At 48.5% G+C, this 18,255-nt stretch overlaps 1 protein-coding gene and 1 pseudogene across 1 annotated transcript in view; both read right to left on the reverse strand.

Moving 5' to 3' along the window:
* Positions 1-18,255, reverse strand: part of IRAK2 (interleukin 1 receptor associated kinase 2) — a 60,057-nt gene that overhangs the window by 24,814 nt on the left and 16,988 nt on the right. The window contains exons 3-4 of the mRNA XM_037055603.1: positions 8,129-8,275; positions 1,410-1,501 (exon numbers count right to left, since the gene is read on the reverse strand). Coding sequence (XP_036911498.1) covers positions 1,410-1,501; positions 8,129-8,275 — 239 coding nt within the window. The remainder of the gene's footprint in view (positions 1-1,409; positions 1,502-8,128; positions 8,276-18,255) is intronic.
* LOC118993318 (kinesin-like protein KIF9) lies at positions 11,699-11,977 on the reverse strand (annotated as a pseudogene).

Consider the following 18,255-nt stretch of genomic DNA (forward strand, 5'->3'; position numbering starts at 1 on the left):
TGTTCACAGAACCAAGCACAATTCAGTAACCAGAGCTTCGGAGACTGCTTGTGTGTGCAAGCCCATGGAAAGAAGCTCTGCTCCAATCACTTCCCTTCTTCAAAATAAGCATACATCAACCTAAATTTTTTTAAATTTTATGCCCTTATAAACAGTTTTAGAAGACTGGGGGTGGGGGGTGGGCGGGAATCCCGTTGATCCCATGAGCCACTCAACTGCTCTTCAAGTTTGGTGTTCTTCTCCCAAACTAGATACAGGAGCGTTTGTTCCACAGACTGCAATCAGGACGCACACATATCGTTTTGCTGTCTGGTGTTTTCACTGAACATCGCGCTGTGGTCCTTCTCCCAAGTTACCAACTCTGAGCAGGATTAATTTTCAAAGAAAATGAAAACCCACTCTGTTTATGGGACAGCTTTATTAACCAGACCCACTCAAAGCTGGCTTCTGTGCTGGACACCCTGCCCACACACTTTTAGGGGCCAACGAATACATTTTAATTTCTTATAAAATCAGAAAAATGAAAACGAACTTTCAAAGTTCTTTGACATTTCAAAGTCAAAGAAGTGTTTTAACTTTTAATCTAGCTTGAATTATATTCAACTTCATATCAATGGAATTATTTTATATTTTATATATATATTTTTTAAATGAAGGACAGGGCCCGTGAAGGCACAGGTACCCAAGTCTGACAAAAGTCCTATGTGGCTCGGGACCCAAGTCATGAAAATTCAGGATAACACAAACACATTTTGGGTTGAAAAAAAATTGGAAGGAAAGCAGTTTGTAAATAAATGCCTACTACAACCAATATATTTTGCAGGAGGAAGATGCCAATTATCAGCTCTCGTTTAAACCCAAATAATGGAAATGCTCCTTAAAAATGTATATTCACACCCTGGCTGGTGTAGCTCAGTGGATTGAGCACCATGCTATAAACTAAATGGCTGCTGGTTCGAGTCCCAGTCAGGGCACATGCCTGGGTTGCAGGACAGGTCCCTAGGTACGAGAGGATTGATGTTTCTCTCCCACATCGATGTTTATCTCCTTCTCATTCTCCCTCCCTTTTCCCTCTCTCTAAAAATCTATAAATGAAATTTTTTAAATGACATCAGCCAGCACAACAATAGCCATTCAGTATGAGTAATTCAAAATTCAAATTTAAAAAAAATAGTGTATTCACTAGTGCACCAACCACCCACCTCAACCCAACCCCATCCCAGCTGTACTGACCGTCAGTCTTACTGGTCAGTACTTACTGTCTTAGAAGCTCAAGTAATTCAGTGGGTCTCCTTTCTCCCCCTCACCCCATCCCTACCCCCCCAAACTGGTCTCAGGGAATAAATGCATTGCAGTTTTGAGAGAGAGTGCCCTAAACTGGGGACATGGCTTTTGGGTGGAGGATTTACCTTTGAATCAGATGAAGCAGGAAGGTCAGCCTTTAAGGAAGGAGGAGCATCTTCAGGAGGAGGCAGGAGGCTGGCTCTGGCTGGAGCAGGACCTGGAAAGTAGGGACTTCGGTCTGGAAAGTGGCCTGCTGCTGAGGGAGGCGGGGCGGGGGGGGGGGGTGGTGGTGTCCCAGCAATCCCCAGGCCAAACCCTTCTCTGATTCACCCGACCAACACTCACTGTTGATAACAATGGCTGCTATTTCCTGACAGTCCCAGGCACAGCCTAGCAATCCTCATGCGTTACCTACATGAATTCCCATGGCAACACTATGCATTGGTTGATCTTATAAATGATCCCCATTTGGCAGGTAGAGAAACAGAGGCACTGGAGGTGGCCTGGCTGCTTACCTAGGGCCACGCATTAAATGGCAGAGCCAGCCTTCAAAGGGAATGTCATCTGTGTGACCTCTAACCCCTACACTGTCACATGTCCCTCAAAAGGATCAGAGAACACAGAGGCAATTAGCTACAAAGGCTGCCTTCCAGAAACCTCCACCGTAGGTTCCTGATACCTGACCGGAACAGGAATGGTCATAACCAGCCCCTGAGGTCAGAGGCCGGAGAGGTTGGCCATAACAGGGTGGAAGACAAAGGAAGGCTTCGCAGAGGAAAGAGCATCTGACCTGGCTTGAAAGGAGAGACGTTTCTGACAAGTGGCTATGAGGTAGGAGGGCACCGAGGCAGGAAACCAGGGGAGAGGAAGCCCAGGTGTGTGGCAAATATTCCAGGCACACCTAATTAGCACACACCGACATCATGCCAGAGACCGTTCTAAATGCCGCACTGTGTTAACTCATTCGGCCCTCGCAACAGTCTGAGGAGATAGGTACCATTATTGCCTACTCTTTACAGCTGAAAACCAGGCCTCTGAGGAACTGGGGGCTGGCCCTTCCAGGGAAACCTGGCCCTTGACCCCAGGGTTGCTGGCCAAATTCACCCGCTTCTTGTGTTCTAGTTTACGACATCAAGAAAAGAGTGGTTAATCTAGAACTTTGGCCGTAAAAAATAATTCAGAAGACTGAAAATAGTAGCAGGGTGAAACCAGAAGCAGCCTTGCTAAACTGTTAATCCCGGGCAGCTGACGAAACAAAACCTCCCTGACCCAGAGCCTGAGGCTCTTTCACCCCCCCCCCCCCCCCCCCCCCCCCCCCCCCCACAGAGCCCAGCAGGAGGCCAGCCTGCGCTGCTCTCCTGGCCAGGCAGCTGTTTCTGGAGTCTTTAGGGGGATTTTGGTTTTGGTTTGGTTTTCACATTTTCCAGCACTGGTTATATGATATTTGAAGAACATTGCTTGAGAAGGTGCCGTGTCTGCACACCCACAGCCACCAGAGAACCCCAGAGTGGGACACCAAACACACACACTGGCACACCCTAGGTCTGTCAGTACACTATGCACATAAACTGGGCTTCAGGGTCAGAGCTACAGCTCACAGCTCAGACACTGGAAGTGTCTTTGGCAAACACACAAACACGTTAATTAGTGCAGATTGAAAAGTAAAGTAAAACCAGCAATGTGCTACAGACCAGTTGCTGGCAGCTTAAGGAGAGAACTTACACTGCTCCTCACTTAAATCCATTCCCACCCACACCCAGGCCAAGCTTCCCACAGCCCCCCACCCCCACCCCCACCCCCGCCCCAGTGAAAGAATGCAGTGGGGAGACAAGGACCAGGGAGACCAGGGACTCTGATGGTGACCCTGGTCTCTGCAAGGACACCCCTGAGCATGCCTTAGACTGCAGACGGACACTTGTGCCCAACCTTCCTACGCACCAGCCTTGCCCAGCTCCTTCCCCATTTTCTCTCAGGCATTTGTCCCGTGAGAATCCTTGGAGCACAGGCGCCCCCTGCCAGCATTGTACCACTGGGGTACATGAGAACCCCACTCCCTCCTGCCCCATCCCCTCTCCCTGACCCAGTGCTGGCCTCAGAGCAGAGCTGCACACATGGTCCCTTGTCCCCCTCCTTTGCCCTGTGACTCCAAGGTCAGCGCTGGTCTCGCACAGCCAGCATTTTCTGGTCTGACTTGATGGCTAGTGCTCACTCTGGGGGCTGTCTCAGGTCTCTCGGGTTGGGAGGACCACTGAGGTCTGCTCTTGTGGCATATGAGGGCTAATAGTTGGAGGAGAGGCTGAGTCTGTTTATCCTCGTGGTTTTGTAAAACCTGAGAAGGGGTGGGATTTGGGCCAGTCCACCAGGCTGACACATCAGCTAGGAGCCAGCCTTGCTGCTGCTCGTGGAGGGACTGGGTCAGGGACTGGGTCAGGGACAACAATGGGCTACATATATGTCATTTCCAAAACACTAAGAATTAACCTTTTGTGTACCCAAACTGTTACAATTTAAAAAACTTTCCTATGAAAATCTTTCTAGAACGTCTGCTTTCCCGAGCAGAATGCAGCCAAGCCCACCCTGCTGCGTTGCACCGTCGGGGGCCTCGGTATAGAACATGCGGGAGTCCTGCCCCTCACTCGGTGTTCTCTGTGCCCTGCCCGCTCTGTGGCCGGCAATGGGTCTTGTAGGGGATCGGTTTGTTTTAGTCTGGCAAATGTGACTCAGCTCTACGGAAAACCTACAGAAGTGAAGTGGTGAGCAGGAGCCAGACCTTCAAACCTAGTTTTCCCGTGGGAATCAGGCCTAGAAAATGCATACGGACTGTTATGGCTTACTCTTGCTAAAACTTCATCGCCCTGGTCTGAAACAACAAATGTGCATATTGTCTATCTTCAAGGCAAGGCAATTTCCAAAGCCTGTGTGAATTTTCTCAAGGACAGAGCTAATCAGCTCACCACTTTTCCCCTCTGCATGTTAATTTCATTTCCTTGATTGCACCTAAAATGTAGACAATAATAGTCTGTGTAATAGATAATAAATCCTTCTTTAATTAAGACCAGAGAAAACAATAAAAGCCTGTCTAGGCAAGGGTTGGGGTGCTGTCCTCTTGAGAGAGTGGCCACACCGTCCCCTTTTTCTCCACAGGATTGCTGTCGCCTGTGCATTTATTCTCATCTTCAGTCACAACAAGCGGACTCTGCTAGCCAAAGTCCGCCACAGGGTCCGTGTCTGCAGCCTCCCTGTCTCCTTTTGGTTTGTCAGAAAGAACTGGGCTCCAGTCCTGGCTCTGACATTACTAAAGATTTGGCCTTGGGTGAGTCATGCATCATTTCTTTAACTTTCCTAAATGTAAAAATAGCACAAATAGTCCATTCCTTGTGGAGTTCTTGTCCAGATTAAAAGAGATAACAGTTATAAAGCACGAAGAACAGACTCTGCTATGTGTGTATGAAGTACCAAGGCTGGTAAACTCTGTGCAGAATAAGAGAAAATAGATTCTTCTCGACAGCCCAATTGCCTCTCCTATAGGTAAGGCTTTGTGAGTTATTTCAGCTACTCAGAGCCCTTTTATCTGAATTCTAGCTTTGAGAATTTGTTTAATGAAATACTGAGAACGTGTCCATGGCTCACCTGCTCAAGTATTTTCCTCTCCCACTTCCTCTCCACCTACTGCCAGGGGGTCACCCCCTTCAGGGGTGAAGACATGGGCTCTAGCCCTGGCTGGGTAGCTCCCTCGGTTAGAGCAGCATCCCAATATGCTAAGGTTATGGTTCGATTCCCCGGGTCAGGACACATGCAAGATTCAACCAGTTAATGTATCAATAAGTGGAACAACAAAAAAATTGATGTTTTTCCCACTTTCATTCTCTCTCTAAAATCAATAAATTTTAAAACATATATTTTTTAAAATAAAAAGATGTGGGCTTGAGCAAACCATCTGAGCTGAATCCTGGCCCTACCACTCATTCAGCCAGGAAGCCCTGAAAGGTTATGCATCCTTCCCCAGATACTGAGGAGGCAACAGGGGCCACCCCTGGCTGTCAGCATGGTTCGGGAGGTGCTGGCCAGAAGCTCACTGTCTCCTGCAGGCTGACATGCTTCCCACCTGTCGTGCCCTCCCCGACCCCTGACCCCTGCTGCTGCTGCTGCTGCCCCTGCAATGTCCATTCCCACAAGATAATCAGCTTGAACTTTGGGGCCCAAAGAAAGCTTGGGGTTTTCCCAAGAAAAGACAAGCTTTGTGTCTTCTTTCCATTTTGAGGAAATGAATGATTACTCATTGTTTTCAGTTTGGGCAAAGATAAACAATCAACTTCCTGTCTCCATCTGCAGATTGTATTTATAGCATCTTGACCTGCCAGGGCATTAGTGCTTCCAAAGGCCACTCAAGAAATTGAATGGAGCCCTGGCTGGCGTAGCTCAGTGGATTGAGCGCGGGCCTGCGAACCAGACGATTGCGGTTCTATTCCCAGTCAGGGCACATGCCTGGGTTGCAAACCGGTTCCTTGCAGGCTAACTACCAGCAGGGGATGCACAAAAGGCAACCATACATTGATGTTTCTCTCCCTCTCTCCTTCCCCTCTAAAAATAAATAAATAAATAAAATCTTTAAAAAAAAAAAAGTTAAGTATTTAAAAAAAAAAAGAAATTGAATGGTGCAAAGGCTGGCAGAAACATACGAGGCTCATTTTTTTTGCAGTCACCTAGATAAGGAACAATGGAAGAAGTTGCTACACTTATAACCTCCTCCATCCTGCGAAGCATTCCCCCAGAATCTCCCTATTTTATTACTGTTTCCTATTGGCCATCAACCAGTATCACACTGGCTTTATCGCTACTTCCCCTTATCTTTTTTCTTTATATTTTATTTATTTATTTTTAGAGAAAGGGGAAGGGAGGGAGAAGAAGGGGGAGATATATCAACACAAGAGAGAATCTCGGATCAGTCCCCTCTTGTACATACCCTAAATGGGAATCAAACCCGCAAGCCAGGCACGTGCCCTGACCAGGAATCAAACTGATGACTTTTCGGTTTTCGTGACAACACCCAACCCACTGAGCTACACCAGTCAGGGTTTCCCCTTATCTTTAATTGCTGATCAAAGTTCTGCACTTTTCTTTCTTTATCTACAGGAAATAATTCAGACTCCTTGTCCTAGAATTAATTTTCTGCCCTGGCTGGTGTAGCTCAGTGGATTGAGCACGGGCCTGCGACTCAGACGATTGCGGTTCGATTCTCAGTCAGGGCACACGCCTGGGTTGCAGGCCAGTTCCCTGCAGGCCAGTTCCCAGCAGGGGACGCACGAAAGGCAACCACACATTGTTGTTTCTCTCCCTCTCTCCTTCCCTTCCCCTCTAAAGATAAATAAATAAAATCTTTAAAAAAAAGAATTAATTTTCTGAACTTGACATATTTGGGGTGTTTGGAATATTCCTAACATCAGGTAACATTCCTTCTTTAAATATATTTATTAATTTGAGAGAGAGAGAAACATCAATGTGAAAAACATTGATTGGTTGCCTCCCATATGCACCTCAACCAGGGATCAAGCCCCCAACCTTTTGGTGTGTGGGATGATACTCCATCCAACTGAGCCACACCAGCCAGGGCTCAGCTAACATTTAGCAAGCATTTATATGGTGGCAATGCTGAAGTGCACGATCCCTTACCTCAACATGACACGGTAGGTTTTATTACTGTTCCCATTTTATAGATGACAATACTTGAGCACAGAACAGCTAAATAATTTTGCTAGAAAGTGGTAAAACTGGAGTTCAAATGCAGGTCTGTCTAATGTAAAAGCCTATGCATGTTCCTCTCAGCCCACGCTGATCTTGGCTTTGGGATCCACACTGATGAACTGAGGGTTCATGGCTGTGGGATCTTTGGCTCACCACTCAGGAGACTGCAGGAGAGAGGAAGGGAGGCTGGGCTCCAGGGGAAAGGTAGTGAGAATGGAGATGTGTGCACAGATAGCAATTTCCCTTGGGGAAGTCACCGCTAGCTGAATCCTTCCATGATTTGTCAAAAAGGCCCCAAGCCCATTCCTGGGTACAAGGGAATGGAGAAAAACCCGAAGTGGTCTGATAGGCTTTGGGGTAGTGGTGTGTGCAGAGGTTAGGGACCTAAGTGTTCAAATGACAGATGCTACTTCCCACTCATGTGACCTTGAGCAAATCATTTCCCTTCTTGGTGCTTCAGGTGTCATAGAACAATGCAAAAGATCTGTGACGGGAAAGCGGAGGAAGGTGGCAAGGCCAGGAGCCAGGCCCCTGGGCAAACAGGGAAGTCACTAGGCTCCTCACTGCCGGGGGGGGGGGGGGGGGNCGCCCCCCCCCCCCCCCCCCCCCCCCCCCCCCGCAGCATGCAGGGCCAGCCTGAGCTGGGGTCTTCAGTTTTCTCATCTGTGAAATGGGGACAGTCATAATACCTAACTCACAGCTCATGAAGATTAAATAAGTCAACATCTCTGAGGTGCTTAGAACACTGTCTGGCCCAGAGAAAGCCCTTATTTACTGAGTTATTTCTTTCTTTCCATAAAAATGGTTGAAAATGGTACATATTCTTTTATTATCTGGCTTTTTTCAGTTAATATATTGTATGTTTCCTTGGATGTACACACACCCAAGTCATTGTTAACAGTATTGTTGTGTTAAAAATACATTCACAGTATTATGCTATGCTAACAGTATCACTGTAATGAACTTCTGCCATTAATTTTACCATCCTCACTGTTGTTTCTCATTTCTTGCTATTATATACTGAGCTGAATATCTTTATAGATCAATTATTTCCTTAAATAAATTTTCTTTAAATAAAAAAAATTAATTTAATTTAAAATACCTGGGCCTGGAAAGGCAGCCGGCCGCACAGTCTGCCCCTTCTGCTGCTCGTCCTCGGTGTTTCTCACAGAAGCTGCCCACAGCCCTCCTGGCTTCACAGCACCCGGGAAGTCGGGGACAGAAGATTTCGTTTCAGGAACTGGTTTCCCTGGAACAAGGTGCAATGGAACAAAGTTGCGGTTATTCAGTGAAGCAGAATAGCCGTCAGAGGCTGGTCTGGTCCCAGCTCTGCCTCACATTCACAGTGTGCCCAGCGAGTTCTTTCTCTCTCTGAGCCTTGGCCTCTCCGTCTGTAGAATGTAGAGGTTGGACATGACCATCTCCTGTGATATGCCCAGCGTGACATCGGAGTCAGAATACCTGCCTGCTAACCCTACTAGCTGTGTGACCTTAGACAAGTTGCTTTCTTTCTCAGAGCCTGTTTTCTTACCTGGAAAATGGACATAATGAAAACATCCGTTTGCCTGTCTCACAGACTCTTGGGAGGGAGGGAGGAGAACACAGCCATGAAAGGGCTGTGTAAACTGTACATGTCCCTGAGCACAGGGCGGATAAAGACACCCATCCTCCGTGGACACGGACAACGGTGTGGCGACTGTGGGGTGGGGGGTGGAGGTAGAAGAGGGTATGGGGGGTAAATAGTAATGAAAAAAGTACAATAAAAATAATGTTAAAAAATATCCATCCTGGGCCCTGGCTGGCATAGCTCAGTGGATTGAGCGCGGGCCTGCGAACAGACGATCGCGGTTCGATTCCCAGTCAGGGCACATGCCTGGGTTGCAGGCCAGTTCCTTGCAGGCTACCAGTAGGGGACACACAAAAGGCAACCATACATTGATGTCTCTCTCCCTCTCTCCTTCCCCTCTAAAGATAAATAAACAAATAAAATCTTTCAATAAAAAAAAAAATATCCATCCTGCTAAATCCCCAGTCAAGCCCCTCATTATAAAAGTTCTGGCTGGTCCTGCAGCTTCCCCTTCCACAAGCAGGGGAAGCATGTGCATCCTTCCCTGTTGCATAGATGGGGACCCTGAAAATAGCAACTACGTCAGCTGAGTACTGATGCGCCCCACCCAGGCCCAGCTTTGCATACACCAAGTCCACACAGGGGTTTTGCATTTCATCTCTGGTAGGGATGAGGAGACTGAGGCCTGAGAAGGTTAAGTGGCTTCCCCAAGCTCACTCGGTCTGGACAGACAGAGCTGGCCAAAGGAGCCTGGGTGGAGGTCACCTGCCTTCTGGAGAGCAATCACTTCCCTTTTGCATTGATGTGGGAGGTCCCAAGGTACCACAAGGGTGTAGCTTCCACCCAGCTTCTCTGTGTGACAGCAGCCTCCTCCCCCGCCGGGCAATCTCTCCCCGCTGGCCTTGGCCTCCAGCGAGGAAGCCTTCAGATCCCCCCCAGTCTGCATCTCCCTCCAACACAGATTGGCCTCCTCATTTCCCTGCTTAAAGCCTCCATGACCCCATTATGTGCATAAAGAACACACTCTTCACCTGACTCTCTGTATCTCCCCATTGCCTCCCACACCGAGTCCAAATTCTGCAGCCCTTCAAGGCATTCAAGGCCCTCTCTGATGGTTTGGGGTAGACCCATAGTTGAGAGCCACAAAAATGGGAGCACTAAAGTCCCAGGGAAGCCTTCCACCTTGCTAACTCTCACACAGGTTTCATCAGGTGGGGCTGGGACAAACCGCCTCCAGCCTTGGAGTCCCCAGTCGCATTCATTCCAACAGGTAAACGGCCTCAATAAAGAAGACCGACCTCTACCACGGAGCCCAGCTTTTCAAACACAAGCTTCGGGACTGGAAGAATAGTAATGACGCCTAAACGCATGGCATGCACCTGAATGTAACCCAGCAGACTCACTGGCCTTTCAGGACAATCTCTGGTGGTTAACAATTACCTGCACTTTTTTTTTTTTTTGCCTCCCCCAGCCCCTGGCAACCACCATCCTACTTTTTCCCCCCAAGATTTTATTTGTATTTATTTTTAGAAAGAGGGGAAGGGAGGGAGAAAGAGAGGGAGAGAAACAGCAATGCACCAGAGAAACATTGACCAGCTGCTTCTCACATATCCCCAGCTGGGCACTCGGTCCACAACCCAGGTGTGTGCCCTCACCATGAGTTGAACCGGCGACCTTTAGATTTGCAGGCCAGCGCTCAATCCATTGACCCACATGAGCCGGGGCTTGCTTGTGTTTTTTTGTTTGTTTGTTTTTAGGGTATGTTTATCAAGCTGCAAACAATGAAACAAGAATAGAGCAACAAGAGTAGAAGCAACAGGAGAAAGACAAGGTGGGGCTGCTTTGGCTCTCGAGAAACATTTTGGGAAAGAAGCGAGCCACGGCAGGGCAGCGGGGCAGCAGTTAGCTCACCGGGGAGTCAGAGAAAAGGGGCCTTGGAGGCAGGTGTCGGGAGCCAACCAACAGCCGTCCCTTGACACAGTCAGGATGGATTAGATGCCTCTGCACGGCAGAGGCAACTGTGGCTGGATTTCCTGTCTATCTCTCCCTTGCATATTTGTCTTTGCAAATAATAGGTGGTGGGATTTTTAGACACCTGTATTTCAGGTCCAATGATCCGCATATAATTCCAATGAAGTTGTACACAGTGATTTCTTGGCCAGAGAACAAAGCCCCCCTAATGAAGTAGTCCCTGAATATCTAAAATTTGATAGAGTAACAGCCCCTCCTCTACCTTGGACCGGAATATGTATTAATTAGAAGTAGACAGGCAAAGAAACAGGAGAAGCTGGTTAGCTATTCAAACTAAGCACGTAGAAACAATTACCAAGGAGTCAGAGTCCATATTACATAAAGAAACATTTTAGACAGAAAGATAGATAGCTAAGTTAGACATCACAAAGGCCTTATAATGAATTTCCTATAACCTCTGTTCGGTCTAACGTACCTTTTGCCCCATGTCAAATCGTAAGAACCTTAATTAACAATAAGACATTCAAACTCTGTATATAGAGCTATTTCAAATTGTCTGATTAATGGGTCTCCTGGTCAAAACAACTTTTGTTTAACATAACTGAACCTATGAAAATTCTTGCACTTTTCCTGGTTACCTCTGTATTGGTTTTTAACTGATCACGCCATGCACCTGTTCCTTTCATGTTATATAACAATCTCTATAAAAATAAAGCCTAAATCAAACTCTGAGAGTTCGGTCAGACCCACAGAGGCTGGCTGTTCTCTGGCATCTAATCAGGTGTCTGACTCATCATTCGTCACCTGCACTGTCCATCCTTTGGGGACCCTGAACCCTGCTGAGGCTGGACCCAGGCAGACAGGTTCAGGGGGTTAGCCAGACTCAGCTGCCACTGCCCATTGCTCCCCTGGTTCCAAGTCTCATTAGGACCCTCAGAGTTAGGAGATGCCTGCCTGACAGAGAACGAAGGCATGAGCGTGCTCCCGGGAGGGAGAGTGCGCCTGCCCTCCTACTTTCTGTCTCTATGACTTTGACAGCTCCTTTTAAAAAGATGTTTTTTTAGTAAATGAGGTTATATTTTATTTTATTCACAATACTTGCACCTCTTCCTCCACAAGGGGTTCCACAGGTTTTTAAGTAAAACAATAAATTAAACTAACATTATAGCCATGGAGGGCCTGAGAAACCTCATCCTTCACACTGTCCCCTAAACCCAGCCCTGGGAGGCATTGTGGAGAATTCCGTGCAGCTTGAAGGACCCGCCATCTGTCGGTTATTGACAACTCCACTCCGAGTGTCTCCTTTTAAGTGAGTATCAGTGGTTTCCCTGTCATTTCCGCACCTGATCATTTCATGAGCAAAGTCATCAGCGAGTGTGGCACAAACACTCGAGCCTTCTTCCTGGTACCCATTCTGGAGAAACAATGCTTGTTACCGTTCTCACGCTGCATCGTTCGAGTGGGTGTCAGCTCCCAAGTTAAATTACAAGCCGCTTGAGGGGTAGCACTGTGCCTTTTCTCTCTTTAGAATCCCCCTCAATGCCCTGAACAGTGCCCAGCAGCATGGCAGTTGCTCAGGAAATGGGGGCTGGTGGTGCTGACCACGGCTGGAGGTCGGAGGGTGGCTGAACCCTCAGTCTTCAGTCACTGCCAACCTGCTGGGCCCCTGTGTGCAGTCAGGGAGGCAGTGGGCCTTGGGACCACCCCCGTCCTTTCCCGGGCATTTCCTTGCCACTCCAGACGCAGCAGCTCCACTGTGGCGCTAACCACTTGCGATCGCCGCGATGGAAGACTAGGCGCTTTGCCTGGCAGCTGGGCTACTCACTCATGTTTTTTAACTCGTGTGTTACCCACAGTTAAAGATATTATGTGTATATCCATCCACATGGAAAGGTGTGCGTATGTGGCTGAGTGACCAAAAAAGGAAATATGCGTTACCAGTCCTTTTGTAAAGTGTGTGTAAAAGTATAAAAGACATCTACGTATGGAGAAAAAAAGAGCCTGGAGAACAATCATAAAGTGTTGACAGTGACCATTTCCAGGTAGTGTAATCTTCAATACATTTGTATTGTGGGTTCGGGGGGGTTGTTTTTCAGTTTATTCATGTTACAGATTTTTTCCAACAATGATCATGGATTTGTTGCACAGAAAAATATGTTTCCTAAGGAAGAAAATCAGTAGGCAGGCTAACTAAACTAATGACTAGAACTGAGTCTTCTGAACTGGACTGACTAAAAACCATTTGCCCTGAAAACTCCATCCGGCACAGGTTAGTAGCCAAGTGATCACCAAATTCAGATCCAACCCACTTCTGGCTTTTGCCAGCAAGCGTCTAACGTGTCCTTGGTATTTAGCAAGGAAGGAAACTGAGACACAGGGAGGTGAAGAGACCCCAAAGGGAGAGAATGAAAGAAAGGGGCACTGGGGCAGGAAGGTAGGGGCCCTGCCAGAACCAAGGTGATGAGACAGGGCTGTGGGCGGATGCACGCCCCCTGGCGTGGCCCTGGACACCACACACTTCATTTCTGCCCACCTGGGGCCTCAAGCACCTCAAAGGGCGTCTGTGGACCCACTGCCCTCTCTCCAACTTCCATCCGAGGGAGGCCCTGTTCACTGCAAAACTGGGAGCCTAGAAACTGGTTCTCCACCAATGGGGGCCCTGCAGGCAAGACTCGTGGACTCACAAGTCTCTGTCCTAGGGTACCACTGCCTTCCACAGGCACGGGAGAGCACAGTCCCTGGCACAAAATGCATCAAGTGGACCATCACCAGTGGTGAATGCTGATTCATGAGCTGCCTGTTCCCGGAGTGCATCCAGATGTGGACACTGTGCCCCTGCCCAAGGAGGAAAGGGCCACCCCATGCCATTCAGCATCCTTATTTTCCCTGCCCTTCTCTGGCTTGGAAGATGGCTTCTTTCCCAGCATTCTGCCTCCACAAACTGCCTAAGGTAGGATCTCAGGTTCCTCAAAGGGCCGTATCAGTGGCATCCTCATGACATCTGCGTATGAGGCAAAAAAAGCAGAGGTGGCTCCTCTGTGCGAAATCAGTCACAGCCGGGCCCCAGCTCCCTTTGTGCTGGGCTGGCCAGGCCTGCTGGCGAAGGGGACCCCAGACGGCCATTTCCTGCAGAGCCAGATCGCACAGCAGGGGCTGCTCCCAGCTGCACTGGCTCCCTGCAGGTCCCACCTGTACCCCAACTGCCTGAGGGCCCATCAGAAGAAGTACCTGCCCCCCCCACTCCATCAGAGGCCCAGCTGAGCCTGTTTCCACGCTAAATGGGGGTAAGCGTGACCGTCCTGGCCTGACCTCACCTCAGTGCCTACTCCTGTTGACTTCATTTCCCTTTCTGCACAGACTTTTGCTTCTCTGTCATGACATCTTTGGGGGTGAAGAGGTGAGACAATTAAGAAGCACAAACTGATAGTTACAGAATAGCCATGGGGATGTAAAGTACAGTACAGGAAAAAGAGAAGCCAAAGAACTTATACACATGGCCCATGGACATGGACAATGGTGTAGGGATGGCCTGAGGGAGTTGGGGGTCCAAGGGGAAAAATTGGGACAATTGTAATAGCATAATCAATAAAATATAATTTTTAAAAAATGATTGATCCATGTTCCAGCATGTAAAAAATGCATTTGGCAGGAACACTGAGGCTGCCGGCCCATTTATGGCTGACCTCTAGGGCCTCCACCCGTGGGGAACAGAAAAGGCTTTCTTCTGTTTTCATCCTAAGAAGGGACCAGTGTTTCTCTTTGTTTTTCTTGTTCTTTCCCAGTGACATGCAGTGGCCTACAGCTGGCACAATGGGTCCCAGGCAAGCACGTGGGAGTAGGGGACGCACCTGGGAGGGAAACTGCCCTGGGACACTGGCAGGGACTACAGCCCAGGGCCGAGCCTGTCAGCACCTTCCCAGCTAGTCACATGTCCAGGGCCACACCCACACAGCTCAGCTGACTGAGCCCCGTGTCAGGCCTCAGTGACCTGAGATAAGATGCTTCCATTTCCTGTGAAACCCCCGGCTCAACATGCTGCGGGTTTTCAGAGGTCTTTTAGATGCAGACAGTAAGTATATCTGCGTATACATCTTCATTTCCATTCCTGAGTGGCTGACAGCTGATGTGAATTGGGAGGCACAGAGCAGGCCTTTTCCCGCCATCCACAGAAGACAGAGAAGGGGTGGTTTCTCTGTGCTCTGTGCTGGGAAACCTGGTCTCTGACAGCTAAGCAGATATGACGCCCACTCTAGCAGATGGGTGGGTACACCAGAGTGTCATGGAAATAAAAATAGAACATCCAGGGCAGGGCAAAGAAGGCTGAAGCATTAGTGAGAGAGGGCGGTGATGGGCTCCAAATCTCACTTTGAGTTTCCGGTCTGTGAAGGCCAAGACGCTTAGATCATCGTGAAGACTAATGCGTAGAGCAGCCTCCGGCTTCCAGGGCAACGTCCTTTTTCTCCCCTGGGATGAGAGTCTCAAAAAATTCCCACACAAAGTTGATTCTGCAGGATCATAAAATCCAAACATACAAATTGTATTCAAAAAATAGAACCGAGCCCTAGCTAGTGTGGCTCAGTGGGTTGGGTGTCATCCCACAAACCAGAGGTGTTGCAGGTGGTGGGGAGGGGGTCACTGGTTTGATTCCCACTCAGGGCACATACCTAGGTTGAGGGCCAGGTCCCTGGTTGGAGGTATGTGAGAGGCAACCAACTGATGTTTCTCAATGTTTCTCTCCCTCTTTCTCCCTACCTTCCTCCCTCTCTAAAAATAAAAAAAAAAAAAATCTAAAAAAAAAAAAAGAACCAAGTGTAAATCTAAAAAGCTCCTGTTTCTAGATCCAGCCTCTAAAATCCCTGTGTCCAAGAGCAAATTTCTTAATCCTCTGAGCTCCGCTTAAAATTATAAAATAAAGGACTATAAAAATATATGACTGCCCTAGGACTCAGTGGAACTAGATCTGTAAAGCAGCTACTAGCCCGAGGTCAGGGCACAAACCATACAAATGGCCATTCTCTGTCCTCTCTCCCTGCCCACATGGCACACAAAAGGGACTCTGGTGCCCAAGTTAGGGTCTTTGAAGGAAGCATTTGGGATGGAAGACTCTTTTCAACATTTCCAACATTTTAAACCCTCTAATGGAAAGCCGTGACTCTCGTAGGCACAGTCTTGAAAAGCACAGAGGCCATGGGCCAGCATAATACAGACACCAGTTGTATCATGGGGAGGCGGGGTCTGCCTCTGCCTGCCTGTGCCATTGGTGGCCAGCCTTGTCACACACAGGAGGACAGGCAGCCAGAGGTCCTTCTCCCTGCCAGAACCCCTGGGGCCAGGGAGAGGATGCCAGTGAATGAAGTAGCAGCTTTGGTCGCTGTGGGTGCCAAGGGGTTGACATATCACTTCTCAGGCCAAGTGAATCAGAGTCTGGGTGTCTTTGAAAGTTCCCTGGATGACAAGGGTGGTTTTAGGTCCCAGGGGACAGAGGTAGGGGAGCAGGAACAGTTCTCTGTGCCCTAAAGGGTTCCCAGGAAGGGACGGGCCTGACTTCTCTCTGCTTTGTCTTTTCCGGATGCCCACACTCTCCAAGGAGAGAGGGTCCCTGCTGCCGCTGTGCAGCCCAAAGCGCTCGCAGCACTCCAGCATGCATCTGCCCCCTCCAAAGGCCACAGGTGGGCTCACTGGCAGAGTCACCTTTCTGGATCTTCCTGACAAATGAGACCAGGAACCATGCTCCCAGAGAGTTGCCATCAGGATGAAATAAGGAAGTGCTCAACCATTCTAAGCTATTAGTAAAAGCTCTGAGGGAAAGGTCCAATTCCTCTCTCTGCTTTATACCTCAATAAAGTGAAACCCAGAAGAGCTATCTTGTTTATTTAGGCCCCACTTCCTTCAGTTGAGAAGCTTACACAGGGTGGGCCCTTGGCAGAGAGGTCTGGGGTCTCGGACCCCGCTGCCCAGGAACATCTGACACAGCGGCAAATCCAGGCAGCACCCACATGAGCAGAAGGGGCTCCAGTGGCCGATAAGGTCTTTCCTCTGTGACCACACTCTGGAAACTCCCCCGTCCTTCTCAGCCCTCAAGTTAAGTTAAACAGTGATGCAATATTTACACACTTGTTTTTATTCTTCAGCTAACTCAGGTGGCTGAAACGGATGCCTTCTACGATAAATGAAAGTGATTTGGCCATAACTAAAGAACCCTGGTGCTGGCTGGGCATATACAGCTTTCTAGGCCCTTTCTTTTCCTTTCCTAATCCCTGGGCTCAACTCCCTGGGTATCCAAAGTAATCCCCCCACACACACACACTCACACTCCACTCAAAATTCCCAGTTCGAACTAGATACAAAATTAGATAAATCTGAGGGCATGACCTGTTTTCCTAATTGCACTTGCTCACTTGCTCTGTCTCTCTGGTTCTCCATTGGACCTTTAATGCAACAGCTGCTGAAATGACTTATCCTTCCACATTCATTCATTTGTTGCGAAGGGACTGAGGATGCCATTCATTACCAAAACTGGTATGACCCTGACATCAGGCTAGCGAAACAAAAGATATCGAATCATAAACTGGGATGAGTTCTATGGGGGAGACAAACAAGGAGAAAGGGGTAGCAGACAGGCTCACTTATCCAGGGTGGCCAGGGAAAACATCTGTGGACAGACACCATTCAGGCATAGACCCAGAAGATGAAAAGGATTAGTTATAGGAAGAATGCAAGGGTGTTGGGGAGGAACCAGCATTTTAAGGAGAGGGAATAGAACATGCGAAGGCCTTGAGTCAGAAAACAGTTTGGTGTACCTCCTCAAATGAAGGATGACCTAGCGGCTAAGTTGAATGAATGAGAGGGAAAGTGGCAATAAAAGGTGAAAGAGCTGGAAAGGGTTAGACCATGTGAGACTTTGTAAGTCATGGTTAGGTAGAACTTTATCATAAACCCCCTTGAACTGAGGTAACCTGTGGCTGAGACAGTGTTTAGCAAATAGCCACTTGCTCCCTCTTGTACCCCAGCCTCCCTTGCAATTAGACTGGGGCCATGTGATTGGTTCTGGCCAATGGATTTTTTTTTTAAAGATTTTATTTATTTATCTTAGAGGGGAAGGGAAGGAGAGAGAGAGAGAAACATCAATGTATGGTTGCCTCTCATGTGTCCCCTGCCGGGAACCGGGAACTGGCCTGCAACCCAGGCATGCGCCCTGACTGGGAATCGAACCGCGATTGTGTGGTTCGCAGGCCCGTGCTCAATCCACTGAGCTACACCAGCCAGGGCCCAATGGATTTTAAGTGGAAATGCTACAGTCACTTCTAGACAAAGCAATTATGGGCTAGTGAACCTCTTGCATCCCTCTCTTCCCCTGACACAGTGACCCTGGAAGTCTTGTGTTCCGGACGACATAGTCACAGGAATGCACGAGGCAGCATTGGACTTTCAACAGCTGAGATTTCAGAGCTTGTGTGTCTGTGGCTGCAACATAACCTAGCCTACCCCGATTAGTCTCAATAGGTGCCTAAAAGCTTGCAGCCCAGAGGAGTCTAGTTATCACAGCTCAGCACAGAGCAGGAGTTCAGGAAGCAACAGTTCCCTTCCTTCCAGCTCTTAGCCTTCCTCTCTAAAACGCTGGGGAACAGGTGTAGATGCACCGCTCACACCCCTCTGCTCATTCTTCCACTACCCTCAAGAAACTCCCAGTG

The sequence above is a fragment of the Sturnira hondurensis genome, unplaced genomic scaffold (genome assembly GCF_014824575.4).
Source record: "Sturnira hondurensis isolate 20B ecotype Veracruz unplaced genomic scaffold, ASM1482457v3 Scaffold0008723, whole genome shotgun sequence".
NCBI classification, from domain to species: Eukaryota; Metazoa; Chordata; class Mammalia; order Chiroptera; family Phyllostomidae; genus Sturnira; species Sturnira hondurensis.